Source organism: Phycodurus eques, chromosome 8 (genome assembly GCF_024500275.1).
Source record: "Phycodurus eques isolate BA_2022a chromosome 8, UOR_Pequ_1.1, whole genome shotgun sequence".
Lineage (NCBI taxonomy): Eukaryota > Metazoa > Chordata > Actinopteri > Syngnathiformes > Syngnathidae > Phycodurus > Phycodurus eques.
In genome coordinates, this window is record NC_084532.1 from 27413956 (window position 1) to 27435987 (window position 22032).

The following is a 22032-nucleotide window of genomic DNA, read 5'->3' on the forward strand; positions in this document are numbered from 1 at the left end:
CAACGGCGTGCCATCGTAAATGAAGATTTTAGTGTTCTCTGACGACATGACGTGCCGTTACCGTAGCAACGGCAAGACGCTACCACGGTGCTTTGCTGCGAGCTGACCAGCAGAGTTTACATCATTTCTAATTCTATTTTTGTTCAAGGCAACTTTTTTTGTTTTTTTTTTTAATAAAGAAAATAACAATTTGAAATACAACATTTGTTCATTTGCGCCAACTGTTCCCCCGCATTTTCGCAGATGTTTTTGGGGGGACCGAGCCTCTGTAATTTGCTAGTCACTTTTTTTGTGCTCAGGCCAAAGTCCTGTGTAGTAATGCTTTGGCGCCATCTTGTGGCAATTACTCACGGATTTCTCCCATTTGTGGGCGGGATCTGAACCATTGCCCCCCACAAATAGCTGGAGAACACTGTATTCGGGCTGTGTGCCTTTAATGGGCATGGCCTAGTGAGTGATGTCAGGAGCTGGAGTCAACTCGAGTCTTTGAAAGTCAACTCATTTTGTAACAACACTGTACATCCAGTTGTGCAATGAGAAAGGGGGTGGAGCTGTTCTGTAAAAAGTTGTGCTAAGTACAAACGTGGCGCTAAAGAGTTAGCACGCTAATCCGGTGTTCTCGCACAACGAGCCGGAGCTTGACAGTCTGCCGTCACCTTCGCACGCAGTGTGAGGCGGCGGCCAGCGACTGTCTCCCGCGGCCACCGCCGCCGCCCTTCTGGCCGCTACCGCCCCCCCGTCGGGCGATGTCCGGCGGGGGAGGCCCACCCTGGCGCCGGTGCCTCCCTTTGGCTTCGGGCTCCGAGTCGCTGAGCTCCAGGTCGGGACAGTAGCCGTCGCTGTCGTGGCACAAGCGTGTATTGTTGGCAGACACCGGTTTGGGCCACAGTTTCTCCTTGCGGGCGAGCTTATCCGAGGCCCGCATGTCTTCGGTGGTCCGCACCAAGTTCATGGTGGCTTCCTTGAAGGACCTGCCGAAGTGCTCCATGGCCGACTTGCCGAACGCGCCTTTGTCCAGCGGCTGCTTGGGCACGTCGGCCTCGCCGGGCGTCTGGCACGAGCTGTCTTTCTGGGCAACCAGTTTCTCCAAGAGGCCGTTCTTGGAGGAGCGCTCTTGCTCTGCTTTGCCATTGGACGAGTGGCCGTGGAGTGTGGAGTGCAGGGCCAGAGGCTTCCCCGCCAGAGGCTTTGCCACCATGGGATTCGCGGCCATGGGCTTCCCCGCCATGGGCTTTCCCGCTACCCGTCCATTGGTGCGCTCCTCCCGCCGGGCGTGCCCGTGCAGCTGCGGCTTGCCCTGGCCCAGGCCCTCGCTGGCACGCTCAAACAAGTTTCCGCGATTGTCCGGACACAGAGGCCCGTTGGCTGATTTGGATGCGGTGTGACAGTTTCCCAGGCTGGAGGCTTTGGGCATCTTCAGCTTCAGCGTGATCCTCGGAGGAGGCCGGAACAGAAGACTCTCCACCGGGAAGGAAGCAGCGAGGCCTTGAAACACACAAAACGCACAAACGTGAGCAAAAGAGTCACCCCGCCAATTTCTTTAACAAAAGTGAAATCCGGAATGGGGATTGAAGTCGAACCACCGGTTTTCTACCTTTAGCAGCCAACAAAAGGGCTGTGACAGTGTCTTCTAAAGACACAGAGGAGGCGCCGCAAGAGTGTTTGGATGTCACTGGCGATCTTTATTAAAAAGAAATAGGGATGGGCGAGTACCGATACCAGGTATCGGAAAATCAGTTTGTGAGTCAGAAAGAAAGAAAGGTCTCTGTTCACAATTATTGGTCATCGAGTTAATTGATATGTTATATACCCAAAGTATATCTGTACTCAGTAGGGCAAAGACAGAAAACAGCAGTCTTTTCGATTCCTATAGCAATTTGCGGTGTCTCAGCGTGAAAGGGGCTCGGAATACGCAGAGCAAAGAGGAGCTCACCAGCAGAGATCTCCTGGCTCGTGAGGCTGACGTAAAGGTTGAACATCTGCTCCTGGGCTTTGCTCTGCAGCAGCTTGAGCTTCTCCCGTCGACTCACCATGTAGCACAAGTTCCTCACCTGCAGCAACGCATGACGCGTGACGTACAAGGAAACCTTCTACATCAATTCAACATATCACCGGAGCAAATTCAAAAAATTCATTCAATAAATTTTTTTTTCTATTAAAAGCAAAAAATGTGATCTAATTTTAACAACTTCAAATTCACTTATTTCTTTGTAAAAGTTTTGTAAAATTTTAACAAAATGTACAAAATCCTTGAAAAAAAAATTCAATCAAAATCTCCTTTTAACACCAAATTAACAACTCATTTTTACTAACATTTGATTCAAATCTTAAGCAATTTTAAAAATGTCAAAAAACTAATACAATTTAAAACATGAATATAGTTTAAAAATTATTTAAAATTTCCAATTTAAAAAAAATCTATTAAAATGAAACATTAGGATCTAATTTAAAAATAATTAAAACCATTGGTTTAACCTAATTTATTTTTCAAAACTTAAAATTGCTGTATAAAATCAGTTTAAATGTTATTTATTTTTAAAGTGAATTTCTTTCCTAGTTCTGCCACTGGAGCTCTTGCAACCCAGAAGTACGTGTGACGTGATGGTGAAAGGGTGCATCGAGGCAAGAACTAATTGCACTGACCCTCTCCAGGTCCTGTCGCAGGTGCATGAACATGCGCATACGCGTGTGGATGCTGTCCTGGTGCGGCTGCAGCACCAGGTTCTCCTCGTCTTCTTTGGGTGCCAGCAGGGCCTTGTTGAAGTTGCTCTTCCTCTTCAGCTTCCAGTACTGGTAGACAAAGTCCACCAGGCGCGGCGAGAGCCCCACGGCCCGCGACACCTCCTCCGGTCGCACCAGCGCGTAGAACTCCTCCTCCAGCTCCTGCAGCCGCTGCGCCCGCAGGCCCACCTTGGCCGACTCGGAGGGCGGCGGCTTGGCGCGCGCCGGGCTAAGGCCCGCCTCGCCTGCCGCTTTGGGCTTGCTGTGCTTGAGGCAGTACGACTTGAACTTGACCTCGTCGCCCTCGTCCAGGATGGTCTTCATCTCCAGGCTGTGCTCGAAGGCGCACGTCACGTGGAAGGGTGTGGTGCAGTTCTTCACCGAGCACTGTGGCGAGGGTAGCGCAGAGGAAGTAGTGAGTGAGTCGTAGCAGTATTACATGAAGCTGAATTAACAAACTAAAATATTAGAAACACTTTATACAGTACAGTGGTGCACCATCTTTTCTCACAATCGCGACACTCTACTACCTACTGCAACACATACTGTTTATACCATACATATACACACTCTGTTCGAGTATGAGGTGCCTAAACTTGTCTGACTTCCAACATGGTGGCATTTCTCTCCCGCAAAATCGAGGTGACAAGCCCAAGAGTCACCTCCTAATCTTCTTCATCGACTGAAAAGCTGTGCTGAGCTCCAATCCAAAGCAATGCAACGCCGCCATCTACAGGGATTTGTTAGTCATTACAGGGGTTTACACACCTGAATGACACAGACAAGCTGGGCGAGACCCTCTTCCACGCCTACCCATTGAAAAAGTACTTGATGAATATTTACATCGGTGGCAGTAAACGGTTGGATTGGTCGCGTGTGGCTCTCCTCCCTTTTCACTTCCCTTTAGTCACTGACTTAACGAAGGTCTGCGCCATGCTCGTTGCAAGTGTTTTCATTTTGTATTTGTATGTTTGGCTGCTTGTCTCCTTCCATCAATGGTTGAAAGTGCATCAGCGACTGAGTCTTTTTTTAAAAATTTTTTTAATTTTTTTTATTTAACTCGAGCGGTGGCGTACCTGAGGCTCGCTCGGAAATACAATTTTGGCTCGCAACAAAGCTAAAAACAAAAACGAAACAACTGTACAAGTTACAGCTTGCAACTTACACTTTTAAGTTGGGTCACTCGTAAATCAAGGTACCACTGTATTAGAATTGATGTTGTAAATGTAAGTCAGTGCTCCTGATAGTGTTTATGCCAGCAGAGAAGCCCTTTAAGGGTGTACCTAATGAACGGAACTTGCAGCCTCACCTGGATGCACGCGCCCGTCTTGATCTTGCACACGCTGCAGATGAGCGACCAGCGGCTTGGTGGGATGTGGGACACTTTGGTGATGGGCTCCATCCTCTCGGGGCACGCGATGCTGACCTGCATGCAGCGAAGGGACAGAGGCTGAGCTTGAAGTTGGTAATCAGGCGGGAGATTTTATTTATTGACTTTTTACCTCTGGGATCCACAGGGCGCAGCTGACGTGTGCCCACTTGGTGCCAGCGCGCGTCGCCTTCATGGCCCCGCCCTTTTTGGGACACAGGAGGCACTGCGGGTCGATGCCGAGCACGCACGTGCGGCACAGCCAGTTGCCGACGGGCACTTTGACGATACCGTAACAGGCCTGGGGAGAAAAGCAGACACGCCGTCTTGACATATGGGCAGCGTCGTTACCCTGGCTGTGTTCGGAATGTAGTGAGATCGCCATTTTGCAGTACTGTTAGAATATGCAGTGAGTAGGTTGAAAATATCTGGAAAGTCTCCGGTAAATTTCTATGGAAATATGGAATTTACAGATGTGGAATTTTGAAAATATTCCATTGGTATTGGGATTTTTAGTGGACTTTTTACTGAACTATATAGTCCAGTCGATAGAAATCCCTAAACGGTGTTCGCCCACAATATCACTGGTCATCGTTTGCGCTGCCAGTGTATCACATATTTTGAAGCCATCTTTTTTTTTTTTTTATGAGTTACACGCATTCAGTGTCGTACCACGTTATGCCGCAACAGATTGGGCAGCACTGAGGTCTACTGGACGAGTTGTGTAAAAGATTACAAGATTCAGTGAAGATAAGAAAATTCTTATGATAACCCTAACATTTATGCTAACTTCCATTAGCCCATCTATGGTGTTTCACATTATATGTTGGTGTTAAGATGGCAGACTTTCTGGTTGCTTGAACATTTTGGTATTTAGCTGTTTTAATAAGTGTTAATTACATCAATAACTACAATTGGCATAATTGTGAGTTGTATTTCTAATCATTTGTTTTATTTGTTTCTATGCCAGTCTATCAAAATATGTCTTTACGTGAAACTGGTTTGTGGCTCAAAAAAATGGATGGGTACCGCTGTACTGCGCTGAAAAAATATCAATGATGTCATCGATTAATCGACTTTCATCACATTAATGTCGACGAAAGAAAATCTTCAGTTGTTTAACCTCAATTAGGGAGTAGGGAAAGAGTAAATGATTCCAAATACAGAAAACGTGACTCAACCTTTCAACGCCTACCTGGTGCACACAAATGTTGCACTTGTCGCAGAAAACCATGTCGTTGCCTTCTTCGCTGTCAGGCGAGCGGCACACGTCGCACACCACGTCCTCGTCGTACTCGATGCCCAGGCCCTCCACCGTCTCGATGGCGTGCCTCATGTTGTCGTGGCACTGGCCCTCCAGAGCCTCCATGGTGCGCTCCATCGTCAGCTCGTCCACTGGGTCCTCACCTGGACGACACAAAGGCACGCACACCACAGGCTGTAAAAAGCAGGTGAAAATGACAGTTGGCGCCATTACCCCTTACTGGGGGGCCATTTTAACCAATCAGCAGCTTGGAGAAAATCACTTCCGAAAAGCACACACACACCAAGACAGACAGATAAATGTGTGTGAAACACACCAGATAGATTCCCCTCCAAACAATTTGCGAAAGCCCAACCGTGAATATGCGGGCCTTCACTGTATGGCTATCACTATCAAATCTTTTTAGAATCGATTATCCTATACCTCATTCGTTGAGTAGTCGTCGTCGTCGTCGTCCCCCTCAAAAAAATAATCTCTCTTTTTTACTACTAACCTGCATTTTAATCTCATTTATGAGGGCAGGACTTCTATCAATAAACTGCCTATACTGGTACTGAGTGTCTGGTATAAACTCTGTACAGGATTTGAGACAACAAAATCATTTGCGATTAGCATTAATGTGCTAGCGACTACCATTTTAGGTTAATAAAAAAAAAAACGGCAGAAATGTTTGCTTCAACAAATGTTTGTGGCCGATGTAGCAGATTTGCTTTCTCACAGCCCTACTTCGCGGTACTGCGGTGCCGCTCACCCATGCAGAGCAGCTTGGTGTTGAGGGCCTGCAGCCAGTAGAGGTCGACGTCGTCCAGGTCGTAGCGACACATGGCCTCCGCCAGCTCCTTTATGTTGATGAAACCCAGCTCTGTGGACTCTTGCCCAGAGCACTGGATATACTTCTTCTGGTGGCCATACAAAATCTCCTTGGACCTCTCCGCAATGATCCTGAACATAAAAATGACCACAACTGTGATGTCAGGCTGTCATATCATCCTGGTACAGTGTACCTTGACGTACGAGAGGCGTCACTTGGTTGATCTTTTTGCTTTGTTTTGTGAGGGAAAAAAATAAGTTACAAGATACGCCACAATGCCAGTGAAGTGGGAAAAAAAAAATAGAGAAACTAAAGTACTATAATTCATTTGCATCCCACAGGGGAACAGGCTAATTGGGAACAAGTGGGTGCAATAATTGGGTATAAAAGGAGCTTCCCTGAATTGCTCAGTCATTCACAAGCAAAGATGGGGCGAGGTTCAACTCTTTGTGAACAAGTGCGTGAGAAAATAGTCCCAACAGTTTAAGGACAATGTTGCTCATTGTACAATTGTAAGGAATTTGGGGATTTCATCATCCACGGTCCATAATATCATCAAAGGGTTCAGAGAATGTAGAGAAATCACTGCATGTAAGCGGCGAGGCCGAAAACCAACATTGAATGCTTGTGACCTTCGATCCCTCAGGCGGCACTGTATCAAAAACTGACATCAATGTGTAATGGATATCGCCACATGGGCGTAGGAACACTTCGGCGCTACATCCGTAAGTGCAACTTGAAACTCTACTATGCAAAGCAAAAGCCATTCATCAACAACACCCAGAAACGCCACCGGCTTCTCTGGGCTCGAGCTCATCTAAGATGGACTGATGAAAAGTGTTCTGTGGTCCGACGACTCCACATTTCAAATTGTTTTTGGAAATTGTTGACGTCGTATCCTCCGGGTCAAAGAGGAAAAGAACCATCCCGATTGTTATGGACGCAAAGTTCAAAAACCAGCATCTGTGATGGTATGGGGCTATTTTAGTGTCAATGGCATGGGTAACTTACACATCTGTGAAAGCACCATTAATGCTAAAAGGTGCATACAGGTTTTGGAGAAATATGCTGCCATCCAAGCAATGTCTTTTTCATGGACGCCACTGCTTATTTCACCAAGACAATGGCAAACCACATTCTGTACGTGTTCCAACAGCGTGGCTTCGTAGTAAAAGAGTGCGGGTACTAGACTGGCCTGCCTGCAGTCCAGACCTGTCTCCCATTGAAAAGTGTGGCGCATTATGAAGCGTAAAATATGACAACGGAGACGTCGGACTTTTGAACAGCTAAAGCTGTACATTAAGCAAGAATGGGGAAATAAAATCCACCTATAAAGCTTCAACAATTAGTGTCCTCAGTTCCCAAACGTTTATTGAATGTTGTTAAAAGAAAAGGTTATGTAACAAGTGGTAAACATGACCCTGTCCCAGCTTTTTGGGAATGTGTTGCAGCCAAGTAATTTTAAGTTAATGATTATTTGCTAAAAACAATAAAGTTTATCAGTTTGAATATTAAATATATTTTTCTTTGTAGTGTATTCAATTAAATATAGGTTGAACATGATTTGCAAATTATTGTATTCTGTTTTTATTTGCATTTAACACAACGTCCCAACCTTATTGGAATTGGGGTTGTATTTTATTAGGCTTTATCATGTTATTTATACAAAACAGTGCTGATTTTCTTTATTAAAAACAAGCAAAACGTAACGTAATCGTACTCTTAAATCAGGGTACCACTATTTTTTGTTTTGCAACGTCATCTCCTGTACCTGACTGACGCCTGCGGGATGGTGTCCGGGCTCGCCAGAACCTGAACCCCTTTCTCCCACTCTTGCTTCCAGGTGTCGGCCAGCAGGTAGTACTCCTCCGGCGGGATGTGGTGCGAGTCGGGCAGCTTCATGGCGCTAATCAGGTCTTTTCGGAACACCTGTGAGACCCGCCCAAGGTTAAGGTACCGGGTGGGCACCACAGAGGGCGTGCGGGCCAGAGGGGGACTTACTTCAGCCGGTTTCTTCGGATCTGCGGCGGGAGTGCCCGGTTTGCTGCCATACTTGTTGGAGCAGAAGGAGGTTGAGGGACCTGGAGGGGACGGAAAAAAAGTTGATTAAGCTACATGCAGATAAAGAAACTACTTTTGTCATCAGGTAGTGCTGTGCGCGTGATGTGGGGCCGGCGACTCACTCTCATTATCAGAAGTGTCGCTGCTGCTGGAGGTCCTGATACGTTTCATCCTGTCACATCCTGCAGACAAGACAGACGCAGCGTGAGGCCTTCAGAGGTACACATCATGCGCACACGAGGAACGTGCTACGACTAATACCAGAGAAGTCACACTCCCCGTTGGCCAGTCACAAGAAGGTCTCAAGCTTAACCCTTAAGTTTTGAGTGACTCCAAAGTAACTGGAGCAAATCTCATGCAAGTTAAGCAAGTTAAGTGCAGTCCCCCTTAAATTCAAGCAAGTTGACGCGAGTCATAAGTCAAGTCAATCTATCTCGCTCAGTCACAACGTATAGTCGCACATTCGTTGCACTCAGTATTTGGACCGGCGTAAGAGAAAGCTGTACTAACAACACATTAAAAAGCAGATAGTCTTAGAATGGTCTCAAACCAGTCCGCGTATCAGACTATTACTTTGTCTTCTCAATTAAACCTATAACTCGGGGCTGCAGCTATCGAGTGTTTTTATTGATATTTATATTGATATATTTATTGATCGCATATCGATTAATCGGACAAAAATTGACTCTACATTATTAAACACTACTTGGAGTCACCGGCCGCACGTTTTACTGTAGTATCTGTTACTTTGAGTGCGTATAGTTTTAAAAAGGCGGGGCCCGGCCCGGTGAGTGACGTGGGCGTCAGCGAATGTACTGTTGGCTGGCTGTTAACTGGCTAACCTGTTGGCCAGTCTGCGTGTTGAGTGAGTGACCCAGCGTTAGTTGTGACCATCGGCAGCTCGTGTATGAATGTGCTCATTCCATTTTTGTTTTCTTACAGTTTGTTCAACAACGTGATTGAAAGAGCACTGGCGGCTGTGACTATCCTTGTCCACTTGCGCAGACATTACAATACGTTCAAAATTGCGATGGTAGGCTATTATTAAAATAAATTGCCAACTACTACACAATTGCCAACTACTACACAGAGCGGTGCATGCGACTGCAATAACATTAGTCCGTGTGAAAAACGACCCTTGCGAAGTCTCGAGGAAAAGATTTTGCTTCAACCTTTCTTTGTAATCGAATTGATTAATCTTTGCAGCCCGACATGTAAACAGGAAAGACTTGTCAAGTCATGTATGTAGTATAAGTCAAAGTTAAGTATTTCCAAAGTTTTAGCCAACCAATTCCTAAAATTTCTGACTAAATTCACCACCTCTAGTTGCTGCGACGACTCTTACTACTTACCATAAAGCTCCAGTTGAAAAGCATGCTAATGGCTTCCTCCGATGAACACTCAACTGCTTAGTTTCATCCCTGAGAATAAGAGAAAGGAAGAGTAAGCTCAATAAAACTGGTGGTCTTGCATGCTTCTCTGGTCATTTCATGATTGTCACTAGCAGTCATGCTTTTGCTATCGACTTGGTCAAATTAATTTGAGTGGGCGATATTTAATTAATTGTATTGGTCTTTTTTTTTTTTTTTTTTACCTTTCCTGTGTGTATCACTGGGCAGGGAGGAGTGATTGGTTAAGTATGTTTGGTTTAATGGTCCCCATATGTAGGTATACACTCTTTTAAAATGATACAACAGCATGATAATTTATTGCAAATCATTTAAGCCCAGTTTGACAGCCGCCGATTTAGTCTTCAATGAATCTTAGGCCTGCCGCACACAGCGTGACATGCCTGAAAGCGACTACACTGGACAATCACGGAAAATATATGTATATACACACCGGTATACAGTCCCTGCACACCAGGCGACTGAACCCTTGCACACATAAGCAAGTCGCTGCAACGGAAAAACTGCGACATCCTGTGTCCTTTAAATGGAAACACTGTTTTCTGGCGGCACATCAGAATCATCTTTATTTGCCAAGTATGCTCGTGAATTTCAGCGACAGACTCTCCACGTTTTTTTTTTTTTTTTTAATCCACACCTACTTATGAAATCAGAAAGATGGTAAGTTTACTGTAAAACACAACTAGCATAATACTGGTTTGTTAAGGCTTGACGCCGCCACCAAGCTGGCAGACAGTTGGATGTCGCTTCTGGCCGGAAATGTAATTGTTTTTGTGAAAGCTTTGCTGCATTTTAACGACAGAGACTCTCCACACTTCGCTTTTTCATCCAGATACATCCTGTAATTTTAGTGTCATTGTAAAATGCAATATATATATTTTGTACGGCTTGGCAGAAGCAGGTTGAATCTGAACCCTGAATCTGAACCCAGAAACTTATATTTTTTTTGTTGGGAAAACTCATGTGGTACAACATGCAACTATTAATTGACAGCTGCATCTCTGTGACGTTGCGATGCTGTTCACCAGTGATTAAATTTTGGGTTCGCAACAGAACTAGTGGCCGACGGTTGGCCGCTCACGAAAACTAGTTGACGAACCCCACACACTGCGCGACAGTGAATCTGGTTTCGCCCGTGTCGCTCGGTGTTTTGGTGGGCCTTACATACATATTTTTGGAATGTGGGAGAAAGCCAGAGGCCCTGGTGGGGCAAACATGTAAACTCCCCCCAGTCAGCCGTAATTGTTCCACAAGCTATTTTTAAGTGGAAAAGGAGAACCAACACCACAGCACTTGGCAACATCTCCTGTTGACACGACGAGTTTCCACAATAAGGCCAACCTTTCAACCCAATGACAATGTGTAATTGACAATCTAAAGAAGAATTTTTCCTGCGAGGGCCGCATACACAAAAATCGAAACCTGTAAGGAAGTCAGGCAGATTTAGGCACCCCACGCTCGAGCAGACTATGTTTATGTACGGTATGAACAGAGTATGTGTCGCAGTAGGTAGTAGAAAGTGTGTGTCGTGATTGTGAAAAAAGATGACTGTGTTCACAGAGTGAATGACGAACGGCATGCAAAAAAAGCCACTGACGTTCATCTTGAGCGAATCAGTCGTTCATGGCGTGTTTTAGCTTGAGCTGTAAATAAATGATCAAAAAGCCCTTGTACAGTCTTTTTTTGTTTTGTTTCATAGTTGATGTCACAAAAGCAAAAACTATTAGCGTCAATGTAACTGTTCTGGTTTCTTTTCACAAAAAAAGTTCATTTTCTCCACTTTAGGGTCAGAAACTGGTGTTTTTGGTGAAACCAAGCCATGTTGTACTGCTGATTACTAAATAGCGGGAAAAGGTAGAAAAACTTTTTTTTATGATGAAAGTAGAGTCTACTCTTTCTTTTAGTAGGTTCGGTGCTTATACTGTCACAGAACTCAATATTTAGTGGGTCTTAAAATATCAGTTAAAATGCTCTACAACGCCTGGAATTCTGATTTGAAAAGGGCTGGCAGTGAATGAGTTAAGTACATTCCAGTATACTTTTTACTACAGTTTACTTGAGTAAATAATTTAAATCCTTACTTCTAATCTTAAACAAGTATCTGTATTTCTACTTCAGTACAGCGTATGTGGACTTTAGTCACCTCTTGCGTCTTACTAGTACTGAAAATATAAATAGCACGTGAAGGGGGTGGTTAGCAAACAAGCTAACCAGGTTGAGGGGCTGTCGGATATGACGTCACAATAATGGAAACCCGCTGTGAAAAAGCTCGGAAACAATGAGCAAATTGCGGCCGGCGCTTTTGTTTATGTTAACCTACTGGTGTCGCGTTCTATTTATTCAACCGTGGAATTACTTTTAACCCCACACGAAGTGTTCGGGGGAAAGCAAAGCGTAAAAAAAGGGGCTTTAAAAGAGTATCGGCGCCAACTTTCAGACGACGCCTCGGAAGCGGGAGACGACTAGGGCCAAATCAAACATGGGCGCCACCAGCACCGCACCGACATGTCACTTCCTTACAGTGGAGCCTTTAAAACGAAGGAGAAGGTGCTGTGGGGGGAGGAACAACTAAACGTCCGTAGTGCGGTCAAACGACGAGGAAAGCGCTCAAATGAGTTAATAAAACAAACAAAAAACGCTTCGTTAACGAAGGAGGGTCTTTTTTTTTTAAGAGCAACCATCAAGTGGGGTAGAGACAGGAAACACACGGGCGTATTGTCCACGCTGCCACCATTTTACCTTCAAGTCTAGGTCCGCTCTATCCCATCCGTACGCCGTCCAGCGTCAAACACACAGCGTATGGCTACAAAATGAAAAGTATTTGTACGTGGGAATGGGTTGAATTTGGGTTTTTAGGTTTTTTTTTTTTTTGGAGGGGGGTTCTCCTCCCGGGCTTGCAGTCAGTCGGCCCACCAACACGACACAACAGCGCTATTGTACCGCCTGACCCGCCGGGTCCTAAGCCCCGCCGGGTTCGCCTCAGTCCCCCGTGAGTGCGTTCGATTTGGATGCCAGGGTTAGGCGTTGGAACGGGTGGACACCGATGGAGCCGAATCAAAGCGGCAACATTTTTATACGACATGCTCACGTGAGACAAAATTAAAGTTAAACATGGTAAAATTAAATTTTATAAGATACATCGTCAAAAATCACCGAATAAAACAATAATATTGAAAACAGACAAATTACATTTTTTAAGATGTGAGCAACATTTTGGGTACTGATTAATGCGAAGGGCTACCAGTTGTACTTAAGAAAGGTAATTTCTCAATTTCCACCGATACAAGGGTGAATAAATATTTTTTTTTAGAATAGCAACACACAAAAAAATAAAATTAAATGGATCTCACTGATAACCAATTTTTTAGAACAGGCCCGTGGGCTACTCGTGGTCCTTGGTGACCCCTGGATTATAATATAAAAAGTGGTTGGCATCATGTAAACCAAATCAAAGATAAATATGAAGTATACAGGCAAAAATAAATTGTTTATTTTTTTGTGGTACGCGAGCTCTCTCTAGTGCGATGCAAACGAATCACAGCCTAAGTACTGTTCAGTTGTATTTAACTTTTAAATTCATCTTGTGTGTTTACACACGTGGTGCATTTAACTCTAAGTTAAATACTTTTTTTTTTTTTTACTCAATCCATTGCATATTTTGTCATAAAGCATAAAGGTCGCAGGCCATTCTGCCCATCTGGAAGCAAGCAAGATCGTAAGACACAGGTGGGTCTAATGAATGGCATATGAAATGATGTTAGGCGGAAGTGAAAGCTGCCAAGTGTGCTTCATCACTGAAACGTGCACGAGAGGAAGTCAGCATTGTTGTGGCTGACTCCCACGGATCATTCTGCGCATACAGGGGTAAAAAAAAAAAAAGACCAATGTCAGAAATGTACACTTTTACTGAAAAACGTACAGCTTCAAACATCAATTCTATACAAAAACACTCAATAAAGCATATAAAACACATTGTACAAAAAAGACTGATCATATGATGGCCTATATATAAAAAAACCAAAACAAACAGCATTCATGTTTCTCTGAGTAAACAATGGTGCGCTCTGTCGTACACTAAAGTATAGTACACACACACACACACACAGGACAGACTTTATCAAGATTTATACATAAATATGAGGCATTCTTGTGCTCATGATGTTTCAGGCAGTGAATAGAACACACCTTTTAGAGCTACACGTTCACATTTTGACAGAAGCAAGGATTTAAAAAATAAATAGAAAATAAATATATCCACACAATCACATGACGTTGACGAGTGGTGGGAAATAAACAACTACAAATACGTGGTGACTGTACTTAAGTAGATTTTTCAAGTATCTAGACCTGACTTCCACTATGACTTTTTACTTTTTACTCCCTACATTTGACACCGCCTACTTCGGGGTTGAACTGACCGGTCAACCAATCGATGCGTCGACATTACCACTGCGCGGTGACGCTTATAGGTTGAAGTTGATTTATCAGCAATCACACGTTTCGGTATTAACAACACAGATGCCTCGCTGAAATCAACAGGGGGTCGGTCGGCACAGCAAACTAGCAGCGGTGCCTCAAAAGTGTTGAAATAGTTTACTAAAAAATGAGACTGGTCGCACAGCCACATGTATAAAAAAAAAAAAGAAAAAAAAAAGTGCAAGTCTATTCTCAAGTACATGTACGGTATACGAAAAGCACACGTCCTATGAACGCCCTACTAAAAAGGTATCCGCTAGCGGACAAACTCAATTTTACACATTTTGTTAGTCAGTTAGCAAAGCTCTGACAACACATTGTTTTGACAGCTGGCGCTTATTGTATGTACATTCACAATCATTTTGACTTTTGTACTCAAGTACATCTCAGCATTGGTAACCTAGTGGTACATGCTGCTGCCTTTCATGCAGATGGCGAGGGTTCGATTCCCGGCCAGCGCCCTCCCGTGTAAAAAAAAAAAAAAAAAACAACAACAAAAAAACAGGTGTGCTTTATATATATATATATATATATATATATATATATAAAATTATATATCATACGACTGACTCACTGTGGTGACCCCAGATGGGACAAGCCGAAAGTCGCAGCAACAACTTGTGTACATTTTAATTTTACCATTGTCATTTTTTTAGTATTTGTACTACTACTCAAGTATGTTGTGTGAGTAGTTTAGCCACCGCTGACGTCAACAGCTAACAAACTGTAAAAATCTGGACAGCGTGAAAGTGAATCGCATTTTGCGTTGGTTGAGTAAATGACACGAGAAGTGACAAAATAGGGCAGCTGCGCTGTACATTTAAAGCGACTTACAGTCATGTCATAAACAATGCAGCTTGTGGGTAACCCATCTTGTGTCTTTACAGCCGTGGTTTAAATATTAAAGCAGCAGCAGCAGGTCTGGATGGTGTGTGGACCACACTGCTTGTAGCAGTGCAAAAAAAACAACAACAAAAAACGTTCAAATATGTATGGTCTGACTCCTCACAAGCCCATCTGCATGTCGGCAAAGTTGAAGAAGTTGTCCACGTCGCGAGCAGATGTGTTCTTGTTGTCCGAGACGAAAACCTGCGGGGAAATAAAGAGAGGGTGGATGGATGTATTGTTGTTAAACACAGTGGTGCCTCGAGATACAAGTTCCATTCGTTCCGTGCCCACGCTCAGAACTTTGAAACACTTGTATCTCAAATCATCTTTCCACATTGAAATGAAAGGAAATGCCATTAATCCGTTACAAATAAAAACTTAGCGTCGCAAAGATAAGACACATTTCCAGAAATAAGATTTGATTTAAAGTATGAATGGTCTTCAGATGAAGGTGAAGGTAAGGGGAGAAGCCCGGCGATGTCAACGCAAACTTCACTTTGTGTGATAACTCTTAACTGAACCACAAAAACATGGCAGTTGTTTCTTGGTTGATTTTTTTTTGCTCTGTGTCACGAGCCAACATTTGAGTAACACGTGAGCAAAGATGGACAAATTTACCGAAAATGTTCCATGCTTTTGCAACGCTAGTGGTGGCTAAAGGGAGAAAAGCGCGGCGCACACCTTGGTACCGCTGAAAACCTCGCTGGCTATGTTCTTGCAGGCTTCCACGACGCCGTCACCGTTCAGCTCCAGGGAAATGACGGGACCTGCGCAATAAAGATAGAACAAGTCACAAACTTGACAAAGTATGCCGGGCTATTTTACATGTGAACTCTTGAGCTGGCCCATCCGTTTTAAAAATCAAATGTGGCCCATGAGCACAAACGTTTGCCCACCACTAAGGTAGACACGCTTGGCATAATTTCTCATGTATAACGCGGACCGCCCCCCCCCGCCCCAAAATAGTGTGCATTATAACTAGGCATAGGGGAAAATGGAAAAACATTTTCACATTTTATAAATTTTTTTCCGTCATCTCAAGGTTATGAAAAAGGTGTACGCTTTCATTCTAGTATGCCACCGCCACCGAGAGGTTATGAAAATGTGTATAGCCTACACTTTCATTCCAATATGACAGGGGTATATATGACTGCATATATGTACAATTGTACTCATAAGTTTACATACCCAGGCAGAATTTGTGAAATATTATTTATTTATTTAAAAAAACAAAACAAATAAAAAATGTAAATAAGACTGAAAAACAACTATCATTCATTTCTTTATAGTTAAGTTTTGTTTAATGATAATGCTTTTCTGAAATGCTTGACAGTTTAATTTGAATCCCATTCAAATAAAATGAAATGGGTTTTGCCTGGTCCTTCATGTTTTCTTTAAATAATTATACACATCTTGCAAATTCTGGCAGGCCGAATCTGGGCCTTCGGTTCGACACAAGTGATTTCGAGGAAAAGGAGATTGAGTACGCGACCTTTGCCGATCCACTCCACGAGATCGTCAGCGTCGTTCTGGAAGACGCGCTTGACGTCCTCGGGCCGCATTGACACCTCTTTTGTCTGGATCAGCACGAAGCCTTTGGCGGTCGCCTGCGTGGGAGGGCACGGTTACGATGAGCATCATGGAAACATCTGGCGTGTGAAGAAGGAAGCGAGGAAGGGAGGACAGATGCAAGAAAGGAACGCACACATGCGCACAGAAACACAAATTTTGAGCTCGCCGCTGAGCCAGCCTTCAGGATGAGTCACGCATATTTTGGCAGCAACGCAAGTATGAATCAAATCTTTCAGAAAGAACACGTGTACAGTACGGTCATGATAGAATTTCCAAACAGAATCCAGAGTCAAAATACATTTTTCTCGTCGTCTTAAATTACTCATTATTATTATTATTTTTTATAATTTAAGTAATGTGAATAAAAATGTTATTTATTTACTTTTTTCTAAATGTAGTCAATAAATTAATCCTAGCCATTTATTGGGTAAGAAACCATATTTGGTAAGAAAACCAGTCAAAATGCAATAACATTCAATTCAATTTATTTTTACATGATCTAAAAATTCCTAATTGGATTATTTTTTGGTACATTTTAATTCATTTGTTTAGGGATGCAAGTATTTACGTATGTTTTTTTAAATTAATAATTTTGTAGTAAATGAATCTCAGATACCTTATTTGGTAATGGAACAAGAGAATTGTTTTTTCCTTTTGACATCTCAAAACTCCACAGAATTTTTAAAAACTATTTATTTATAAAATGTTGTATTTAATAATGAATGAATCATAGCCTTTTTTGTGTAAGACACAAAATAAATGTTTAATTGGTAAATATTTTTTTTTGTACATTTAATAAATTTTTTTAGTCATCTATTTTCTATACTGCTTATCCTCATTAAATTCTATGCATGTATTTATTCAGACTAATCATAGCCATTTACTTATTTATCATTTATTGATTTGGTAAATGCAAATAAGAAAAAAAAAAGAGACTTGAACGACACCTCTCCTTACCTCGTCGATCATTTTGCGAGCGTTTGCCGTGGTGTACTCTCCGGCGAAGAACACAAACAGGCAGGACTCGTCGCTGTCCTTGCGTCGGCCTCCTTTGGTCAGAGGCACGATGCTGCGGGCCGCGTCCGCCCAAACGCGGACCGACTTGAAGTCCGAGTCGGCGCCGGGGGCCGGCACCGACTCCAGCACGACGGCGCTTTCGGGCAGCAGGCTCCAGTTGGTCTCGCCGGCCACGGGCGTGAAGTCGTGAATGTTGCTCCAGTTGTTGTTGAAGATGCTCAGGCCGGCGTCCTTGAAGTGGAAGGCCAGCTCGGGGTAGTAGTACTGGAAGCAGCCAAACTTCATCCCGGTGGACGACTCGATGATGGGCTGCGTGGCGCAGCACAGGAACACCTGTGGGGAAGAAAAAAAATATTAGGCGGCAGTCCGCAAATTGCTTTGTCTTCCTTTTACAAACAGTGAATATAAGAAGCCTACACACCCCAGCACCCCCGCAAATGATCTTGGTCAAATTTGTTTAGATCGCAAAAAACTGGCAGGGGTGTGTAGACTTTTTCTAGACTGTATAACTGTGTCACGTAATGCTCTCGACTTAACAGGCTTTCTCAATTTACGCAGAAAGCTCGTTTTCTTACATGTCTCTCTCGCTCAACTGCATGTCAGTGCCTATCCTGGTGTGCTACTGCCCCTAGCGGTCACAATAATTCAATGCATGTCAAAGCACACTACGAATCAATGAATCAACAATTTCGCCTTCTTTTTAACGGTATGTTATGCAATTTATAAAAAAAAAAAAAAAAAAAAAAAAAAAAAAAAACTTCCACTCACTCAACAAATTACTGTAGAAAAGAATGTGTGGTATGCAGGCTCCCTCTAGTGGTCGGGAAAAGAATTACTATTTCAGTGCAGTTCAGTTGTATTTAGCTTTTAAGTTCAATACATACGCATATAATCTTTAAGAACAGTTTTTAAACATTTAAGTAGAGTTCCCATTTAACTGATGTGCAATACAATTGAATTGAATCATTATTTATGAACTGTAATGTTTAAATTTTCCTATATTTAAGCGCAAGGTTAATGTTGCGCATCATGTTAAAATCATTTCCAATAGTATAACCACAGCACAACACCTCCATCTTTTTACAGTCCCGCGTGCGGAACTGCTGGCACGCCACCACGCAGCGGATTTGCTTGCAGTCCCGGAAGAAGACGCTGCCCTTGACGGGGCCCAGGACGATGCGGCAGTTGACGCAGTCGTCGACGGTGACGGCCGCCGCGTGGTCAAACACGTAGATGTCGCAGTCGTGGCAGTCCTGGATGACAAACTGTTGCCCGTTGAGCTTCCCGGGGAGGCGCCCCGCCGTCACGTCTTTGAGGCCTGTCAGCATGTAGTCTTTGGGATCCACCTGGGAAAAGACCAATACAGCGCGACTGCAACGTCTTTAATTCAATGCAATTATAATGGAAGTCAATTATTTGTACATTTTAAAATAGCGCTGTATTGTATAACAACATAAAACAGTGAAACGCCGCTAAGTCACAGGTCGCAATATCGCACATTTTCAAGCAATTTTTTTCAATTTTTTACAGTATACAGGCAAGTCCGAATTTATGGTTTAGAGAAGGTCCCCAACTAAGCTCCAGTATTAGTCGTCGTTCCCACAGAGCGGAGAGATAACATGCCTGTGAGTATTGTTGTATGCTATGTTTTGTATTTGTGTTCAAGTAGCAGTTTTTGAAGGTTTATAATAATTGTAACATTGATGCTATATTATGTTAGCCTACCCAAAAAACCCGTACCTTTCACCTAAAATAACATAGAACTCACAGAAATAATAATAATTTATGATTAATCAACTCAAAAATGAGTAATGAAAATCAGTCATTGCTTTATTTTTGTGGTCCAACCAAATGATTATTAAATTATTATGATAAAACAAAACTAATGAAACTGGCCTGGACAAAAACGATGGTCCGTCATCATCTCCATATATTTTGGAGGGGAAAAAAAATCCAAGTCTAAAACAATAAAGTCACATTTTCAAGGAAAAAAAAGTCATAATATTACGAGATTAAAAACATGTTTTCTTTCTACACAATCATCGGATTGCATCGTTTAAAAAAAATAAAAATAAAAAAAAAACACTATTGAAATTATTATTCAATATAGCCTTCAGGATATGGAAGCAATACTGACATTGTGCATTTTAAATCAGTGTTTCTCAACTGGTGGGTCCTGACCCAAAAGTGGGCCGCGGAACCATTTTGGGTGGGCCGTGGATGGACAGTACAAAAACAAAAAATGATTCATATTTTGATTTTTTTTTTCAGTACAGTACAGAAGCGTACCAAGTTCCCACATGACAAGCAATATGTTTTTGCCGCGATGGCAATCCCTTTTGAAACAGCGTGTAAAAATATAACATGCTGTAATTGTTTTCAGAGGCTAAATATAAACAAAACAACAAAAAAAATCTATATTTTACTATTCTTAACTTCTATAAAAGTGGGTCACTTTGCAACAAATCAGTGGTTGAGAACCAGTTTTACCAGACAATTTAAATGTAACATACAGTATAAAACCTAGAGATAAATCACCACCTCGATTTAGCTGAGCACTTTTAAAATATATATATATATATATATATATATATACACCTTAATAAATGGAAGGTTATGCCATTTAAGGACAGTCACCAACCCGGAAATTGAACTGTCGGTCAGGTTAAATGCGGTGAAGCGACGTGCATTTTGTAATCACATAACAAGATTAAAACAGGTTAAAATGGAGTGACAGAGAGAGGCCGATGGCTCGAGTGTAAAAGTCAAAGCTTGGTGCGCAGGGAAACCGATCACTCCAGTGCACCTGCTGGATACAAGACGCAGGCAAAGCTAAAATGTGCAAAAAAATCATGCTAACACGCATCACGGGAGTGTTTCGCCATTTGCAAAAAAAAAAAAAAAAAAAAAAGTGTCACTTTACAGTCACCACAGGGACATTAAACGAAGAAATACAAATTATTATTGTACGTGACTCCACTTTAGAAATGCAAGTGTAACGGCGTGTATTTCAAAAGTGACACGTAGTCGCGAAGAAAATTGTGCGGAACCTTTTCTCTCTTGTCCCAGCTGTACTGCTTCGGTGCCGCCTCGTCCGTGTTGTTGCCAAGGGGAACCGCGTTGCTTGTCGTCGTAGTTTCCACCGTCGTCGTCGTCGGCGTCCGCTCGTCCTTTTCCGACGACTTTCGCTTGGGTTTTTTCGAGAAGAAGCACCCCATTTTTGTATCCCTCTTGTTTTTACGTTTGACGGACTTTACAGGTAAGTAACGTGTGTCACGAGATTGCGTGCGGTCTCGTTGACACGATTCCCCCCCACCCCCCGTTCTGTTTCCCCTTCTGGGTTTCGCAACCAATCAGCGCAGAGGAGAGTGATACAGCAGCCAATCATAGCGCTCTATTTCATAGCGGGTGGGTGTGTCGCTTGTGAGAAGTTCAGGGACGATTTGAAAAGAGCGTAAAATATAGAATTAATGTTTAAAATGCATTTTTTTTTTCAAAGTTACTGAACCATTTAAAAAAATAAAGACTTTATTTTCATGTAAGAATTTAAATGTTATTCTAAATATTCATAGAAGCTAACCTAATAGTTTTATTTATCGCATTCACATAATTGGACGATATTAACCAGTGTTTAATGGCAATAAGTCACATTTACCATTGACGGCAAATGCGCGTTCAAATACACGTCGGTCACGCCTCCCTGTGGGTGTTTCCTTCAGAGTGAGAAGCAGTTGTTGCACCCAAAGAGGTTTTGTCCACAGGACCTCTTTTCCTGTGTAAACACAACCACAAACCTCGAGATGCTATTTAACTTTCAAATGCGTCAAATAAAGGTGTGAAGAATTCAGCCACTGGAGGAAGGAAGCATTTCTCCTCTGTATTTAATTACTCAGACAATGTGCATGTCAGACAAGGTTCTGTGTTGGGGAAACATCAGTGAAAGTTAGTCAAAATAGAAGCCAGATGAAGCTAAAGTGTGGGTTGAGCCTTTTTTTTTTTTTTTTTTTCCCCCTGCACTGCGGTTGGATAGGATTATATGTGAAGTATGCAAGCCTGCATGGCTTTTCCTGTAAATGGTGATGCAAGCTCCCGAAAACCAAATAGTCACGATAACAAATGCAATCACGACATCCATTTGAATTATGAGTTTGAACGGTGTCATCTTTCTCTCACGAATCCTGGGTATCCTTCGTAAATATCTGTCTCGCTATGGTTACAACATTTTCTCAACGTACGTTTTGCAGGAGACAAAGTCCATCACGCGAGTTTCCTGTTTTCGAAGAGTACTGAATTGCAAAAGCATCCCAAAAATACCCCCCCCAAAAAAAAAAAGTTATGAGTCAGTTGCCCGGGGGCGTCACATCCAGTACCGGCAAGCGTGGCTCCTCCCCCTCCGCAGGCGCACGCGCACGCGCGCACACAGTCTACTGTGCCTTTAAGTGGT

At 43.0% G+C, this 22032-nt stretch overlaps 2 protein-coding genes across 2 annotated transcripts; both read right to left on the reverse strand.

Annotated features, from left to right (window-relative positions):
• Window positions 1-500: 500 nt before the first annotated feature.
• Window positions 501-12557, reverse strand: jade3 (jade family PHD finger 3). Its single transcript, XM_061684255.1, has 12 exons — window positions 12375-12557; window positions 9579-9647; window positions 8349-8408; window positions 8167-8246; window positions 7937-8094; window positions 6106-6296; window positions 5286-5497; window positions 4224-4391; window positions 4031-4147; window positions 2644-3108; window positions 1934-2051; window positions 501-1485 (listed from the first exon to the last, which is right to left on the reverse strand). Exons 3-12 carry the CDS (start codon window positions 8395-8397, stop codon window positions 653-655), a joined length of 2391 nt encoding a protein of 796 aa, XP_061540239.1. The 5' UTR covers window positions 8398-8408; window positions 9579-9647; window positions 12375-12557; the 3' UTR covers window positions 501-652.
• A 2052-nt stretch (window positions 12558-14609) lies between these two features.
• rp2 (RP2 activator of ARL3 GTPase) lies at window positions 14610-20900 on the reverse strand. The gene is made up of 6 exons (XM_061683504.1): window positions 20639-20900; window positions 18659-18934; window positions 17529-17921; window positions 16492-16606; window positions 15681-15766; window positions 14610-15200 (listed from the first exon to the last, which is right to left on the reverse strand). Exons 1-6 carry the CDS (start codon window positions 20804-20806, stop codon window positions 15117-15119), a joined length of 1122 nt encoding a protein of 373 aa, XP_061539488.1. The 5' UTR covers window positions 20807-20900; the 3' UTR covers window positions 14610-15116.
• Window positions 20901-22032: the final 1132 nt, after the last annotated feature.